The sequence below is a fragment of the Ahaetulla prasina genome, chromosome 3 (assembly GCF_028640845.1).
Source record: "Ahaetulla prasina isolate Xishuangbanna chromosome 3, ASM2864084v1, whole genome shotgun sequence".
NCBI classification, from domain to species: Eukaryota; Metazoa; Chordata; class Lepidosauria; order Squamata; family Colubridae; genus Ahaetulla; species Ahaetulla prasina.
The window spans coordinates 1,958,325-1,975,726 of NC_080541.1; the positions used below are offsets into that span (position 1 = coordinate 1,958,325).

Genomic DNA, 17,402 nt, shown 5'->3' on the forward strand with positions numbered 1-17,402 from the left:
TGCGCTTGCGCGTCGAAGTACGGAGGCCGCCGCGGGACCTTCTTGTCCGGTCGGAGCAGGGCGGGGGGCGGAAGGCGGGGAGAAGCTCGGGAATGGGCTTCTTTGGGGGGAAAAAAAAGCGCGGGGCTGACGGAGCGAGGCGCGGGTAAGGGCCGAGGGACGGGTCGCGGGCGGGATCGGGCCTCGTTGCCATGGAAACAGCCCCCTCAGCATCTGAGGAGCGTCGTGAAGAGCGGCCCCGAGCGGAACAAGGCCCCAAACCCCGCGTCCCGGTAGCTGCTGAGGGGCTTTTCTCGGGCGCTGCCTGCGAAGGAGGGGCGCTTGGCAGCCGTTAGGCCGGCACGGGCCGCGGTTCCATGTGTGGGAGGACTCCCATTTTCTCTTTTATCGTATGGGGGTTTTCCTAGGTTTCGGGGTGGGGGGCGCCCAACAATTTGGGAGGGACGCTGAGGGAAAATTAGGGTCTCTCAGATGATACTCATGGGGGGGGGCGACGAAGTTGGCAGATTTGAACGGGGGGGGGTGTCAACGGGGGAGGCCGTTAAAAATATCCACCCTAAATAGGTGGTCCTCGATTTACGACCACGATGGACACCCCACCCCACCCCAAATTTTCCATGGCTAAGACGAAGTGAGCTTTTGCCCCATTTTGTGACTTTTTTTGTTACGGCTGTTAAGTGAATCCCTGCGGTGTTAAATTAATAACGTGGTCGTTAAGTGAATCTGGCTTTCCCATTGACTTTTGTTTGTCAGAAGGTTGCAAAAGAGGATCACGTGACACCACCACCACCCTTCCCCCCGGATGCTGCGACTGTCGTAAATATGAGTTGGTTACCGAGCCTCTGAATTTTGATCAGGGGACCCATGGGGTATCTGCAATGGTCGTAAGTGTGAAAAATGGTCATAAGTCACTTTTTTTTAAAGTGCCGTAAGTTCAAATGGTCACTAAATGAATGGCTTTTAAGAAGAGACTGGACAACCACCTGTCCGAAATGGTCTGGGGTCTCCTGCTTTTAAGCAGGGACTTGGACTAGAACAGGGGTCTCCAACCTTGGCAGTTTTAAGACTTGTGGACTTCAACTCCCAGAATCTCTCAGCCAGCTTTGCTCAGCTTTGTTGAAGTCCACAAGTCTTAAAGTTGCCAAGATTGGAGACCCCTGGACTAGAAAACCTCCAGGGTCCTTTCCAACTTGATTATTCTGTTCCACTGTAGATTCTGTTCTGTATGGCTGCAAGTTAAGGATACCTGTATTTCTTTGCAAGTTTCTCTGGCCTTTTTTCCATGCCTGCAGGATTGGTTCGTTGCAAGTTTATTTTTTGTTTTTTCTATTTTAATTTATTTCTTTTAATTTATCAAATCCCCCACCTCCCTCATAGCGGGAAAAGCATTAATTCAGGTTCATAGCCTGTGGATTGTGCATTATTTTACCGCCACATTGTGCCAGGTTTAAATGCACCTCTGTAGTAAGTTTGATAAAAACCTGAAGCATATGCAGATTGTCCTTGACTTGCAACCTCCAATGAGCCCAAAATTTCTATTGCTAACCGAGACAGTTGTTAAGTGAGTTTTGCCCCATTTTATGACCTTTTTTGCCGGAGTTGTTGAGTGACTGCAGTGAGTTGTTATGTGACACAGTTGTTAAGTGAATCTGGCTTGCCCATTGACTTTGCTTGTCAGAAGATCACAGAAGGGGATCATGTGACCCGGGGACAGCCATCATAAATATGAATCAGTTGCCAAGTGTCTGAATTTTGATCACTCAACCATGGGGTTAAAAAAGTGACTTAATTACCATTTTTCACACTTACGATCCTTCCAGGATCCCCATGGTCCCTAAATCAAAATTCAGGTGCTTAGCAACTGACTCACACTTATGACAGTTGAAGTGTCCCAGAGACATATAATCACTGAACAGCTGTCTCGCTTAGCAACAGAAATTTTGGGCTCAGTTGTGGTCCTCAGTTGAGGACTACCCATAGTTTTTACTTTTATGTCACTGCGGTTGTTAGGTGGATCACATGGTTGTTAAGCAAATCCAACATATTCAATGAGCATTTGCTGATTTCTGCAGAGTGAGGAATGTAATACAGGATCCTTCTTTGTAAATGTTGAGGGGACTGGAGGGGAATCAATGCCAGCCCTTTGTTCCTTGTTCCTTTGCTCAGGCTTTGATGGAGCCATTCTTAGGATAATTTTTTTTAAAAATTTAATAAAAAGTTTTTTTATTTTGAACACATTAAAACACAAGACAAATATACAACATTTATATACATATCGCTGCTTCTTATCCGCTATTCAAAACGGTCCTTTCTTACTATTTATACATATTTTAATTCTATCTTATTCTACTTTTATATTATCTATTTTCCTTTATTTCATCTACATTTCATCTACATTTTCTTTATTTCATCTACATACAGATTTTACCCTGTTGTTCAATTTTCATTATCTTTCCTATTTTCTAACCATTCATACCATCTACACCAGACCTTATAATATATTTTATCCTCTTTTTCTTTGATTTCTTTGATGGGCCTCTGGTGGCTCAACAGGCTAATGCAGTCTGTTATTAACAGCAGCTGCTTGCAATTATTGCAGGTTCAAGTCCCACCAGGCCCAAGGTTGACTCAGCCTTCCATCCTTTATAAGGTAGGTAAAATGAGGACCCAGATTGTTGGGGGCAATAAGTTGACTTTGTATATAATATACAAATGGAAGAAGACTATTGCTTGACATAGTGTAAGCCGCCCTGAGTCTTCGGAGAAGGGCGGGATATAAATGCAAATAAATAAATAAATAAATAAATTTCTTTTGTGAGTTTATCCATCTCTGCATGTATGATTTTCTTAATTAAATCTTCTGTTGGTGGGTTCTCCTTCCAATTTTGCACGTAAGCTCTACGTGCTGCAGTTAATATGTGTACTATTAAGTATTGTGTATCATTTGTATAGTTTTCTGTTGGAATCCCTAATAAGAATTGTTCTGGCTCTCCCTTTATTGATTCCTGTATTATCTCTTCTAATCACTTTTTGATTTTGGCCCAGAATTGTTTTGCCACCGGATAGGTCCACCAGAGATGATAATATGTTTCATAGTTACTCTTACATTTCCAACACTTTGGTGAGTTACTAGGGAACATCTTTGCTATTATAGCTGGCGGAAGATGCCATCTGTGAAACATCTTCATCTGGTTTTCCTTGTATGCTGTCGATATTGTCAACTTCATGTTTGTTCTCCACATCTTTTCCCACTTCTCTAGTTCTTATGATTAAAGTTTCTTGCCCATTTAATCATAGTATCTTTGACTATTTCCTCTTCCATTTTATACCGTAACAAGAAATTATATGTTTTACTAATTAATTTTTGGTCCTTCCCATATATTATTTTATCCAATTCACTTTGCTCCAATTAGTCTTTGTATCTTCTATATATTTTGATCTAATTTGGAAGTACGTCCACCATTAGACTTCCCTATTCAAATCCTGTTCCAATTCTTGTTTTGTTTTTAATTTTCCCAATTCATTTGATATATCCTTGTACCTAATTATTTTGGTCCAATCTATTAAATTTGGATGTGTTAGTGTTTCTTTGGGGGAAATCCAAGATGGTATATTCATATAGCGTTTTTTTTAAATTTTATTCCAAATTATTAATAATGAATTCCTAATTATGTGTCTTCTAAAATACTCATGGGTTTTGTACTTTTCACCTCACAAGAATGCATGCCATCCTATCTGTAGGGCGTGGCCTTCTATTGTTAAAATTCTTTTGTTCCCCAACTTCATCCATTCCTTTATGAGCCATTCTTAGGATAATTAGTTGACAATTAGGCACTTAAGTTTGGCTCTGATTTGAAGCAGATAACTCAGACTCACTCATAAGGAAATGGATCTGGTTCCTCTTTCTGGCATAGTTATTTTTTTTCTTATTTCCTGTGAGGATCTGCTTAAGGCTGGTTGGTTGTGTGTCTGGTGTGGTTGCAATCTATTAATAATGCATTTGAATGCCTCGGGCTGTGTGAATTTCTAGGTGTCAGTAATGGTGTTAGGTTATTCTGTTTCTGTGGCTTGTCTTTTAATAGGTCCTCTCTAGGAATAGATCTGACTCTGTTGATTTGTCTCTTGATTGCACTGGGTGTATAGGTCAGTCTTCTGAATGCCTCCCGAATGCCTGGATTCCATCAGTTCAGTATCTCTGTCAGGTTGGTCAGAATATACAGCTAGTCCTCAATTTATAACCACAATTGTTAAGTGAGACATTAGCTAAAGGAGTCTTGCCCTCATTTTACACCCTTTCTTGCCACAGTTGTTAAGTGAATCTGGCTTCCCCATTGACTTTGCTGGTTAGAAGGTCGCATAAGCTGATCACGGGATCTTGGGACACAGCAACGGACATAAGTATGAACTGGTCGCTACGCTTCTGAATTTTGATCATATGACCATGGGGATGCTGCAATGGTTGTAAATGTGAAAAACTGTTATAAGTCACTTTTTTCAGTTCCATTGTAACTTTGAACGGTCACTAAATGAAGTGTTATAAGTCAAGGACTACCTGTATATGAGCCTAGTAGTAGATGATAGATATGATGATGTGTTCCTGATGGAAGCTGCAAACATGCAATGTGCAGATTTATCATACTCTATAATATTTTCATATACCTGAGTAATTTTACCAAAACATCAAGGAAGTGGACCTCTCTTTCCATCAGAGGTGTCCAACTTCAGCAACTTTAAGACCTGTGGACTTCAGAATTCCCCAGCCAGCAGGGACTTTTAAAGGACACCTTTGCAAACCACGTTTCTAACCACGAATTTTCACAAAAATAGCTCATTAATTACTTCTAAGTTGACTGGCTGGGGAATTCTGAGAGTTGAAGTCCACAACTCCTATAAAGTTGCCATTACTTTACATAGTCTTGTTGGAAGAAATGTCCATTTGGGTTCAATTCCAAGCGGGGGGAAAAGACACTGGAAACATGGAGACTGCTTGGAAAGATGTTTTAATGGTGGACAGGATCACATGGTTTGAGTTCCTGAACAGAAAAATGAGCGAGATGCTGAGCATGCCTTGGTTTTATGCCCCCTCTGAGCTTTGAACTTGTGGGGCACAGGAAGAGTACCCTGATTGGCTGTCAGACTCCCAGGGGGTGGGGGTCTTAGCTAGCCTTGCTGGCTGATGTAATCTTCCCAGGTGCCATGTGGTGAGTTTCAGTTGCTAGATGGGTCCTATTGTGTTGCAGATGATGGTCCATTAGCAAAGGTGGGGAGGGGGAATTGGGTTTCTGCCTCTGGCCCATTGACAAAGGGAGGGGGGAGGCAGGAAGGTGGCAGCTGCTTTGTCTTATAAAACATGTTTCTGCATTTCTAATCCAGGGAAATATATTCTGCCTTTTAAATATTTCCTAAAATATTTCATTGTTCTAGGAGAGGGGTGGGTGCTAATTTCCTACAGTCTGATGGCAGGGAAGAAATTGCTGAAGACATGATGGAATTTGATCTTTTTTTTATCATCAGTGAATTTCATGTAAAGGAGGAATTTTGGATGATGGGAATTGAGAAAGCTGTTGTTCTAAGTCACTCTTGAAAATACTGGCATATTCTCTTATGCCAGGCATGAAAGTCAGCTAGGTGACTTTGGGCCAGTACTCCTCTCTCAGTGTTGTGAGGAAAATAGGAGCAGGCATCTTTGATATCTTTGCATTATAAGGGGCTGAATATACCACTGATTTATAGGTGCATGTTATTGCCAAAGGTGAAGTAATGGCTTCTGGAGGAGGTATGGAAAACAGAAGACAGATCTGATGACCATGGCAAAAAGACCAAGGAACTAATGAGACGACCAGTTCTTTGGCACCTCTCCAGGTAAGGAGATGAGAGGAGACCACAGGACGAGAGTGTTTTCTGGGTCTGAGCACTGGGAGAAATGGAATTGGCCGTCTTGCTCACAACCACACAAGGGCCTTATAAAAGGCACATTTGCAAACCTCAATTTCTAATCACTGATCAATAGAAATAGCTCATTAATTACTTTTAAATTATTAGGGATCTTTGGCATGACAGGTATGAAAATATGAGACTCCCATCTTTAATCCTGATTGAAAGAAAACTTTATTTATAAGCTTAAGATTTTTTTAAAATCTGACATAAACAGCAGAAAGCTAAATAAGATTTTTGATCTTAAAAGGTGGAGTAAGGGTACAGGTAAAGTTGAAACTTAATTTGAAAAAATATTTTTGGAATCAATTATAAAGTACAAAGCATTTCTTGTTCTGTTTTGGTTTTTACAAAGCACAACATGGAGATATAATTTTAAGATTTTAAAAATGTGATACTAGGGGAAGTAAAGATTTTAGGTACTGGTAGAGGAAAATGCACAAGCCTGCAACATTTTACAACAATAAAAATACTGAAGACGACTTTTGAAGAACTAAATCAGGGAATAATAGTCATGGTATCAACAATCTCAGTAATGATATCTGTTTCTATGGTTAGGCTATTTCCAAAATATGGCATTAAAGAAATGTCAGATATAGAACAAATTTGATCTGGCAAGATAGAGGTGGTATCAAAAGTGGATTTACAGCTGACAGGCCAAGCATGATTGACCTAGGTAATTTGAACCTAATGGATTTACAAAAGAGACTTGATATCAGCCTTCGCATGCTGCTTTTATTGTTTTATTGTTCAATTAATTGTTTTATTGCTGTCTTTAGTGCTAGGCATTGGAAAGTGGTAATGTAACTTTTTAGGGAAGTGGGGGCTAGGACGTTTAACTTGTCGATGGAAAGGTCAGCAGCTCAGCGGTTCGAATCCCTAGTGCTGCCGTGTAACGGGGGTGAGCTCCTGTAACTTGTCCCAGCAGTTAGCAGTTTCGAAAGCACGTAAAAATGCAAGTAGAAAAAATAGGGACCACCTTTGGTGGGAAGGTAACAGCGTTCCGTGCGACTTTGGCATTGAGTCATGCTGGCCACATGACTACGGAGACGTAGTCTTTACCTTTACCTTAATGTATCTTTAATTACGGGCCAGCTGCCTCGGCTGCCATAGGGGGGAGGGAGAGAAACGAAACTAAGAAGCCAACGGTTTGTGCATAGCAGAGAAACGAAACCATCTGAAGATGACCTCCACCTGACGCCTGAGGGAGAAGAGGATTGGACACAACTGTCTGACCTTTGGAGGGAGGAGGGATTTATGTGGGAATATGTATGTGTAAGACACACCTATTATTCAGAACTTGCTTTACTTTTGTTGCAATCAGTTCATTTTCAGTAAAAGATACCTTTCTCTACAAACCATGGAGTTGGGGTTGGAATCTTGGAATGTCTTGTCAGTTCCAAAGTCTTGGAATGCTCTGTGTGATGGGACAAAGAAGAAATGAAGAGAAATAAAATACAGTGGCACTATTTGAACAAATATTAAGAATGTAAGAAGTAAAAGGAAGGAATATAAAGATTGGAAGTCATTCTATATCTTTTTCCTTATTCTTTCCACTTTTTCTTTTTCTTTTTTTCTTTTTTTTGCACTTTTTGCTTCTATTTTTCCCCCTTTAAGTTTAGTTTGAATTAGATTTTACTGTTATAATCAAAATTCTTAACAACACTGAAGCAGTTCCCATCAGCAAATAGAAACTCGGTCACCATACTAACTCACACAAGCCATACTTGTGTTGACATTAATGATGTTTATCCTGACAGCTTATTTGTGAGAACCTTGTTGTATGACACTACACCGTCCATGGCAGCTAAATGATGTTATCACAGGAGTTTCTAGTCTTAGGGAGTCTGTGGTGTCTCTTATGGGAGTGCTGGTGACATAAGATCTGGGCAGAGTTGTTTGGCCTCAGCTTGTTTGATTATGATGTCATTGTGAGTCTCTTGAGGCCTTGGATGGCATCCGGCTCTGCTCTGCTGTGTAAGAACTTTTTTTCCATTGGCGATTGTGTCTTGAGGTTTCTGGCAAAAGCATTCTGTATCGAAATCAGTTCACTGTTACATCTATTGGGATGGGGTCCACAATTTTTTAGGATTTGATGTGCTCTGCAGTTGTGTGTTGTCACAGATTATGATTGCTATATTTCTGAACCTTGTTTCTTTTGTTAAAAAGTATTCTTTTAGTCACACATTTCCTGGTCCCCAGAGAATTGCATATTTTTGGTGAGTTGGGAGGAGGAGAGAGATAAATGTCATCCACGAACAGACCCTTCAGCTTGGTGGGGTCTGTAGCTGAATGGGTTCACAATATTTGGGGTTAAGTCTGTGGAGCCCCCCAATTGCAGTGAGTGAATGCATATAGAAACTTGGACTGCTTGTTTTCTTTCACCCATAGACTAACACTGCTGTCCAGCTACAACTTAAACTAAGAAGAGATTTCAATTTAATAATCAGGGTAGGGAAATATATGATGAATCTTTTGTGAAGTCGCTGGTGCTCTCTGAGCTTGGCTGTGTTCCCCCAGACATTTCATTACCCAACTAGGTAATATCATCAGTGCTAGTAAGGACTGTAATCTATTTATACGCTACTGGCTTGCCCTGTCAGTGTTGGTATTTCCTTGATTAGGCTGTTTACTATTGACTTGTTTGTCTTGGTAGTACCTTGATTGGGGTATTGTTTCCTGCTTGTTTGTTGACCTCCTGTTAATCTTGGTGCTAACCTGCTCATATAGCTGCTGATTGCTGGTGGGGAAGTAGTTTTGTTCTTTTTGTTCCATTTTTTTTGGCTTGTTGATAGCCTCTTTTACATAGTATGTAGATATTGTTTGTGTCTATTTATCTGTTGATGGTTAATTTCTCAGAGGGTTAGGCTTCTGGAAATTCTTTAGCATTTTTGGACTTGGCTTATGGTCACAGTTTCCCAGTTAAAACTATGATTATGTCTGTCCATAGGTTGTGAAATTAAAGACTTTTCATCATGTCTTCTGACTGCTAGTTGGTGCTCATTTCATCAAGGTAGAAATAAAAGGGAACAGCAGAAGAATTGAGTAGAGGCCTTTCTTGTCCTTCCTAATTCAGACTAGCAGTTTAAGCAGTGATAATGCTTTATGAAATAATTATATTCATTTTATGAGAATAAGATTGCATTTTGGCTTGTTGAAAATCTTTAGTCAAATTTAATAAGTTTTATATGTTCAACCTGTGCATTCCAAAGTAAACTCCTTTGGTTAAATAGAACTTTCTCTGAGGTAAGAGTAAGGGGTGACTCCTGTTTGCCCTTCCTGCCTCTCCCAGAAGGACCATCCTCTCAATTCAGTGGGAATAATGGGAGTCACTTAATAACCCAATCCAATTTCCCATCCCCCACCCAGACTGTTCTTTATCATTATGGGGGATAGGTAGGTAGATTTATATTCTGCCTATTCTCAAGCAAACTGCAAAATGCTGTGTGAGATCACAGGTCCCTTTGACTGAAATTGTCTCTCCCTCCCCTTTGGACAAGACCAGGGTCTTTTTAGGCCCCTGAGCGAAAAATACTTGTTGCTTCATGAGGTATCCAGCCATGGGCTGAAAAATTTATGGAGCCCAGTCAAATTTGTTTGAGATAAAGTTGCACCTCTTTAAGGCTAAAATTCTTTGGGAGTTTTATGCACAAGCTACATGTCATTAAAATAAAGAATAAAAACCTTTTGCCGATCAAGATACTCTCTTACACAACTACAAAGACCTTAAATGTTCCAACATTAGTCATTCCAATAGTAGCAATTCAGAGGCAGCTTAATGCTGCAGCAACACTTTCTGAAGATCAAAATGGCCTTAGAGGAGCTCTTAAGAAGGCTAGCCATCATCTACCACTTCAAAGGAATAAAGCATAATTGGAACTGTGTTACAATGGTATACAGATTGTTCTCTTGAAACCACTCACTGTATTGGCAGCTGAAGAAATGCTTCCCTCCTGAACCATTTAAAATAGTTCCTGATATTCCTTTTTCCCCCCCTTATAGCTATACTTCTGGACACGCAAGTATCTACAAAATACAGGTAGTCCTTGACTTACACCCATTCATTTAGTGACCGTTCCAAGATACAATGGCACTGAAAAAAGTGACTTATGATCATTTTTCACACTTATGACCATTGCGGCATCCCCATGGTCACGTGATCAAAATCTGGACGCTTGGCAACTGACTCGTACTTATGACGGTTGTCGTGCCCCAGGGTCACATGATCACCTTTTGCGACCATTTGACAAGCAAAATCAAGGGGGAAGCCAGATTTTGTTACTAGAGTAACAACGGCAGTGATTCACTTAACAACTATGGCAAGAAAGGCCATAAAATGGGACAAACCCATTTAACAACTGTCTGTCTTAGCCACAGAAATTTTGGAGCCAATTCTAATTGTGAGCAGAGGATTACCTGTATGCCTATGGAGATTCCCGAGACATACCTGCTGTCTTACCTGTATGCCTCCTCCATCAAAAACTCCATTGATTCGTTAATTATGCTCTTTGTTTTTCTGCCTCAGTTTTAGCCATGGAGGAATCCGAAGAGAAGCATTTTGAAGAGGATACAGTATAGAAAAGCTACTGTTCCTGAGAAAGCCGACTCATTTTGGATAACTCTGCTGACCAAGTCAGAAGCAGCAGCATCAGAAATCCTTAAGAGTTGGAAGTGCTGAATCTACTCTTTGGATACCGTGGGAGTCCTTGAGGTCACCTCTCCCCAAAGAGAGATTAGCGTGTCATCAGAGCAGCTGTCTGTGGAGAAAAAAAATCCTCCTCTCATCCCAGGACGTCGGGAAACTTCCAGGTCCTGTAAGTCTGTAAAAGGGGATCATCTATCATAGAGTTTCATCTCTTGGAGGACCCAAAAGGCATGCAATCCAAATTTAACTAGGCAGGGATTTCATGTGCTTTTCTTCTGTTGCGGTCAGTGAAATGCGATTGAAATGTGGGATTGAAGCCCTTTCTTAACTTCCAACAAGAGTGAGGCTGGTGGCCCTTTCAGGATTGATTATTTATGTGCCATCAAGTCGTTGTCAACTTTCAATGTGCCCATAGTTGTTCTCCGTGACGATCTGTCCCTAACTGTAGGAGAAGGCGTGGCAGAACCTGGAGGCGGCGTGTAAAGAGGGATCAGCCTAGAATCCCTACGTAGCCCCAAGCGGACTCAATCCAACCTTTTTTGACGGCCGTTGACCGTTATCTCACTTCAGCAGGTACTCGCCATTAGTTGACAATATTCCTGTGCTGTTTAGCAGTCAATTTAATTGGACCCTCACCGTGGGCTTCTTGGCCTTTCGTGCCTGACGTTAATCTGCACCTTCAGCATAGACTTTAACAGACTGCAGAACATTGACTTGGATCCATGCATTTGATGAAGTAAACAGTAGTCCTAAAAATTGATGCAATAATCCATTTACTAGTTTTTAAGGTACTTTAAGTTGTTGGGGGGTTTTTTTGGGGACTGGAATTGACAAATAATAGTCGTTAACATAGAATAACAGGGCTGGAAAGGACTTTGGAGGTCTTCTAGTCCAGCCTCCTGCTCAAGCAGGAGACCCTCTCCTATTCCAGACAAATGGCTGTCCAATCTCTTTTTAAAAGCCTCCAGTGATGGGACACCCACAACTTCTGAAGTCAAAACTGCTCCACTGGTGAATTGTTCTCACTGTTAGAAAGTTTCTCCTTTGTTCTAGTTTGGTTCTCTCCTTGATTAGTCTTCCCCCCCACCCCCCCACCCACCCCCTTATTTCTTGTCCTGCCCTCTGGTACTTTGGAAAATAGGTTGACACCCACCCACCCCTTCTTTATGAATTCTTTGCAGGAATGTTGTGTTTTTTGTTTATAAAGTGCATTATGCATGTCAATTTCTCATTAAATATTTCTTGAAACTGAACTCACTAGGAAGGTTTGAACACTTAGGTGGAAGCTTTTTGAGGTAGACTGGAGAGAAAGTATCTAATAATAATTTTTTTTTCCATAGTAACCTTCTGGCTGCGCCCCCCCCATCCACTTGCTGCCATGTATTCCCTGGTCTTCCTCTGTGCCCAGAAGGTTGTGTCTCACTACACAACCTTGCAAGATGCCCTGGGTTTCCTCCCGAAGGAGCTGTATCCCGTCCTGTTCAAGGCCGCCTTCATGGATAAGAGAACTCCGGCGCTCCAGCAATTGGTGCAGACCTGGCCATTCCCCGTCCTCAGTTTCCAGAAACTCTTGCGCAAATGTCAGCATTGTGAACGGGCCCTGATCCGGGAGAAACCGAACAAGTTGTGTGTTCAGGCCATTATTTTGGGGGTGGTGACATATCTCATGAAGATGCTGGAGGATCGAACTTGTAGTAAGAGGTATGTGTACCCCTTCCTTCTATTCTATTGTCAGCGGCGCTTCACTTAGGAAGATACAGAATGTGCGTCTCCACCGAGGCCAGAAAAATACAGGTAGTCCTTGATTTACAACAGCTCAGTTAGTGGCCATTCGAAATTACAACGGCACAGGAAAAACTGACTTACGACCTTTTGTCCACACTTACGACCGTGGCAACCACCCGACGCTCAATTCAGACATTTGGCAACTGACTCGTGACAGTTGCAACGTCTGACAAGCCAGATTCACTTAACAACCGTGTTACTAACTTAACAACTGCTGTGATTCACTTAACAACTGTGGCAAGAAAGGTTGTAAAATGGGGCAAAACTCACTTAACAACTGTCTCGCTTAGCAACAGAAATGTTGGACTCGATTGTGGTCCTAAGTCAAGGACTACCCATATTAAAACCAGGATTCCCTAAAATTTCTAATTTGTGGTGCATCTCACCTGGCTTTTTCATTTTACGTTGTAATTCTATCCCACACTTCTCTCCAGCCTTTTTAAGGCCGTGACCCTCTATCTCTCAGGAAGATCATTTTTCATTACTTGTGATTCCTACACATGGTGTTAGAATCTTTGCATGTGAAGATAAAGGTTGGATTCATTTTATTTGCCCAATTGGATCCTTTGCCTAAGATGCTGAGAATACCAAGCTGTACATAATACGGCAATCCAGTGGCAAAGCTATTTTCTTCCAGGGATGCTGGAAAAAGTTTAGCAAAGATCACAGTGAACGCAAAGGAATCCTATGTTGTTTCTAGTCCTATCAGAACACTATTATTTAGGCTTGTGCAAAGGGTGACCTCTAGGAAGGCCGGCCAGCCGACTCCATGGTCAGCTGGAGGAATGCTGATAGACATTCTTCCTGCTGCTGCTGCTGCTGCTTTTACTGTTTTGCTGGTTTCAGGTGTGGCTTGGTATAAAGAGTCCAGGTATTTACCTCAATAAGCTTTACACGTTTATTCAGCTGAATAAAGACAAGCCTCCCTTAGCAAAGGAGAACCCTGAACACACTTTGACACTTCTGTTTATACGTTTGCTACCTTGCCCACTTCTCCCCCCAGAAGCACTGGCATACCCCACCCAGGCAAACTGGCACACTCTAGAGCAGGGATCTCCAACCTGGGCAATTTTAAGACTTGTGGACTCCAACTTCCAGAATTCCTCAGCCAGCATGGCTGGCTGAGGAATTCTGGGAGTTGGAGTCCACAAGTCTTAAAAAGTTGCCAAGGTTGGAGATTCCTGCTCAAGATAGGATAAAGAAGTCACAGAAATAGCCACCCACCACCCTCGGAGGTCCTCCAAGGACACTGGGTGTCATCTCAGGGACTGAGGCACCTTCCATGACCTCGAAGGCCTGCAGAGGCAACAGTGACTTCGGCACCTATGCTCCTCCCTCAAGACTTTCAATAGAACACCTTAGACTCCTGGTCAACCTAACGGCTTTCCTTTTTTGCTCCTCTGGCCAGCAAGGGGCAGCGCTTGAAGATCCTCGACATGACAGGCCTCCAGGACGAAGGGCACGGCCCAGAGAGCATGAGCCTGTGGTCCAGGACAGTCACACTAGCCAAGGCTAGCCTGGACATCTCCAAGCAACAGAGCAAGTGCCTGAAGCGTTCCTCCAAGCGGAGGAAGGGCCCCTACAGTAGCTCCGTGGCCCTGCCGGCACCGCAGCCCGTGTCTGTGGATGTCTGGGTGGACCTTTTTGTCAACAGCACCTCCTATGTGGTGCTGAAGGACGCCCTGCAGATCAACAGCGGCAATGCCCTGCGCCTGCGCTGCCGGGATTTCCGGGCGGAGGAGCTCTCTATCGCCAGCACCGTGGGGCTGCTGGAGTTCCTAGACCCTGCTGGGGTCCGGCAGGTGGACCTGCGGTTCAACAACCTCGGGCTCTCCGGCCTCAGGGTGGTCCTGCCACACCTGACGAAGTTCACCAACCTGGCCAGCCTGAAGCTGCCCTATAGCAACATCGATGTCCGGCGCCTAACAGTGGGCATGGAAGGGAGCCTGCAGTACTTCGCCACCCAGCTCAGCCGCCTGACCTGCCTCAAAGAGCTGAACCTGGGCTCCTCCAGGCTTTCGGGGAAGCTGCGGCAACTCCTGGGGTAAGAGAGCAACTTAGATCAGCTGTCCCCAACCTCTAAGGGCTCTGCAGCCCGATTTGGCGGGGGGCCAGAAAAGAGAAACCAGGCCACATAAATGACAGCCCAGCACGCACACACAACGCCACTCGCACGAGTGGAGCTGCACATGTAACAGCCCACCTCTCATGCGGCCCGGTTCCAAATAGATCACGGCCCAATAATGGACTGCAGCCCAGGGGTTGGGGACCCCTGACCTAGATCTAGGGAGGAATTTCCTGACAGGAGAATTGAACCAGTGGGATAGCTTGCCACCAGAAGTTATGGGTGCTCCATCACGGGAGGCTTTTAAGAAGAGACTGGACAGCCATTTGTCTGAAATGCTGTAGGCTTCCCTGCCTGAGCAGAGGGTTGGACTAGAAGACCTCCAAGGTCCCTTCCAACTCTTGTTATTCTCTTATTCTGCATAGATCCTGGAAGGGCGGGGTGTGCATGGGGCAGAGAACAAAAGTGCAGATTTCCTTATTCTAGCCAAGGGGCCACACTCCCGTTCAGAAGTCCAAATTGCTGCCTATTTTTTTTCCTGATAATTTTATTAATTTGTCAAAATAAATACAAAAAGGAAAATAAGGAAGGAGGGAAAAAAGCCTGGCTAAAAGGGAAAAGAAAAAGGGCTGGAGTTTGCGTGATGCCAGGTGTTTATGAGCTTCCAATGTAGTTTTGTCTTGCTTTTTGTTTGTTTAATTCTCTCCTCTACCACCTTTCACTTCTTAAAAGACCCGTTAAATTGGCAAAGCACCATCTCAGGCCTCGGCATAGATTCAGCCCTTGAGAATGTTCAGTGAAGACCCAGGACGTGTTTTGAATTCTGATTTTCAAGATGGCCAAAAACGGGTTGCGGGTGGTGGTGGAAGCGATTCATGGTTTAATTCATTACTTATAACCTCTTAAGCACATATCCCTGATTAAGTGAAATAAATCAAATTTTATTTTGGATCCATTTTTATTTATTTTCATTTTATTAGTTAGGGTCGAGCATTTATCTTTTCTTATTATTTAGTTCATGTTGCGTGTAAGTTTTGTTAAATTTTATCCTTTTGATATTGTGGTGAACTCTGGTAAGATGGGTGACCAATACCTTTAATAATAGATAAATAACAAATAATTAACACCTGCAACTTTTTGCAGTGTATCCCTGGTGCTCGAAGGGCAGGCCAAGGGTGCTTCTCCTCCAGAAACTACCACACAACTCTTGTGTCCCGGCACAAGGACCGGGGAGAGGGAGGGGGCCTTGCCAGTCCTTAAGCGGCCTTCTCTTTTGCCGTATCTGCAGGGACCTGCGAAGCCCTTTGGAGAGCCTGGAGCTGGCCTTTTGCTACCTGCTGCCCAACGACTTCGCCTACCTCTCCCAAAGCCTTCACACCTCGGCCCTGAAGAAGCTCGACCTGAGCGGCAACAACCTGTCCGACAACCTCCTCCAGCCTCTGCAGGGCCTGCTGACCGAGGCCGCCTCCACTTTGCTCCACCTGGACATCATGGAATGCCGGCTGATGGACAGCCACCTGAACCTGCTCCTGCCCGCCCTCTGCCGCTGCACCAGCCTCCGCTACCTGGGCGTCTTCGGCAACCCCATCTCGGCCAAGGGGGTGAAGAACCTGCTCCACAAGACGGTGGGCCTCTTGGACTTGCGGCTGGTCATCTACCCCTACCCCGTGGACTGCTACGGAGACGACCTGCCCTGGCCCCCCACCTCTTCCAACCTGCTCAACGGATCCGTGGACGAGGAGAAGTTCTCCCGGGTCAGCAACGAACTCCAGCAGATGCTGCTGAGCGCCAACCGGGGAGACGCCATCTGGACCACGAACCTCTGTCGCCACAACAGCCTCGACTATTTCAGTTTATAGCCCCGTTGGGCACCGGTACTCTTCTACTCCTAAATCTGGAATAAAGCCCCTCCTCTTCCTCTCTTGTCAGTGATCTGAGCCCGCCTGGCAGTCCCAGCAGGTGTAAGCCGGAAGCCATGCCCGGGGTAACCCTGCAGCAGCTGACTAAGAGCCTGCAGGGAGGTTTTCCTGAAACCTGGAAACACGCTCTGCCAGCTGTGCTGGGCCCTCAAGGAGCCAGTGAACAGGAGCTGCCTCGCAGGGATGGGGAAGGGGGCACACAGCTGGGGCAGATTGTTGGCATTTGCTCTTTTCATCCCTGCTGAAGAGGGATGCCAGCCCAGAATGTCTGTCCCAACCTTGGTTGTTTTTTCCCCCCCTTCAATTGCAGACCATTTCCAGTGCATGTAGCAATGGGAGGGGGGTCATTTTCCTGGTTGTTTGACTATTATTTTTTTTACTTCTATACATCAGAATGTAGCATTGTGTTGTTGTGGGGTCTGAGATAAAGAGGGTGCAGGTGGGCGCTTTTCACCTGTGTCATTTGCCCTCTCGCATTGTCGGATAAGGTGGGAGCAGGCAGGTTGTGGATCTGGAGTTTAGAGGGAAACCTCGTTTTACAGTGGGCAGCGGGAGGGGGAAGATGACACAACAGCTTTTATCTTGAAATAAAAGACGATGCCTTTCAAAGCAAACTACTAGTACCTGTCATTTACTTGTGGGAAGGGCTGGATTCTGACTGCGACGCGAGCTGTTTCCAGAGCATCTTGAATTAAGTTCAGGTCAAAGTTGAATTAGAGAGGAGTATAGACAAAATTTAAAATTGAGAGCAGTGTGGTACAGTAGTGTGAGCTAACACTGTTCACTCCAGGGTGGTCAATCCTGAGCGGCTCACGGTTGAGTTAGCCTTCCGTCTTTCCAAGGTTGGTAAAATGAAGACCCAGATTGTTGGGGGGCAAGATGCTGATCTGTAAACTGCTTAGAGGGGGCTATAAAGCACTGTGAAGCGGGATATAAATCTCAGTACTATTGCTATATTAATGGGACGGTTGTCCCAAAGGTGTTTTTTCCAAAAGGCAACTGGACTTCCTTGGTTTTTTCCTTTGAAAATATTTCAGAGAGAAACAATGAGAAG

At 43.9% G+C, this 17,402-nt stretch overlaps 1 protein-coding gene across 7 annotated transcripts; it reads left to right on the plus strand.

Annotated features, from left to right (window-relative positions):
* The first annotated feature begins 4 nt into the window (after positions 1-4).
* LRRC14 (leucine rich repeat containing 14) lies at positions 5-16,966 on the plus strand. 7 transcript variants are annotated; one of them, XM_058176529.1, is made up of 6 exons: positions 515-884; positions 5,734-5,862; positions 10,460-10,748; positions 11,920-12,280; positions 13,773-14,408; positions 15,718-16,965. In XM_058176529.1, exons 4-6 carry the CDS (start codon positions 11,958-11,960, stop codon positions 16,286-16,288), a joined length of 1,530 nt encoding a protein of 509 aa, XP_058032512.1. In that variant the 5' UTR covers positions 515-884; positions 5,734-5,862; positions 10,460-10,748; positions 11,920-11,957; the 3' UTR covers positions 16,289-16,965. The 7 variants fall into 7 exon arrangements, with proteins under 7 accessions (XP_058032515.1, XP_058032513.1, XP_058032516.1 ...); XM_058176527.1 differs by lacking the exon at positions 515-884 and adding an exon at positions 11,028-11,152 and having other exon boundaries at positions 907-5,862; positions 15,718-16,966; XM_058176528.1 differs by lacking the exon at positions 515-884 and adding an exon at positions 907-4,202 and having other exon boundaries at positions 4,307-5,862.
* Positions 16,967-17,402: the final 436 nt, after the last annotated feature.

Excerpts from the sequence above, each read along its gene's own strand:
- LRRC14 (XM_058176532.1), top strand. The coding sequence starts at position 11,958 with ATGTATTCCCTGGTCTTCCTCTGTGCCCAGAAGGTTGTGTCTCACTAC. Across the intron at positions 12,281-13,772 it reads GATCGAACTTGTAGTAAGAG|CAAGGGGCAGCGCTTGAAGA; the intron begins GTATGTGTACCC and ends TCCTCTGGCCAG. Across the intron at positions 14,409-15,717 it reads AAGCTGCGGCAACTCCTGGG|GGACCTGCGAAGCCCTTTGG; the intron begins GTAAGAGAGCAA and ends CCGTATCTGCAG.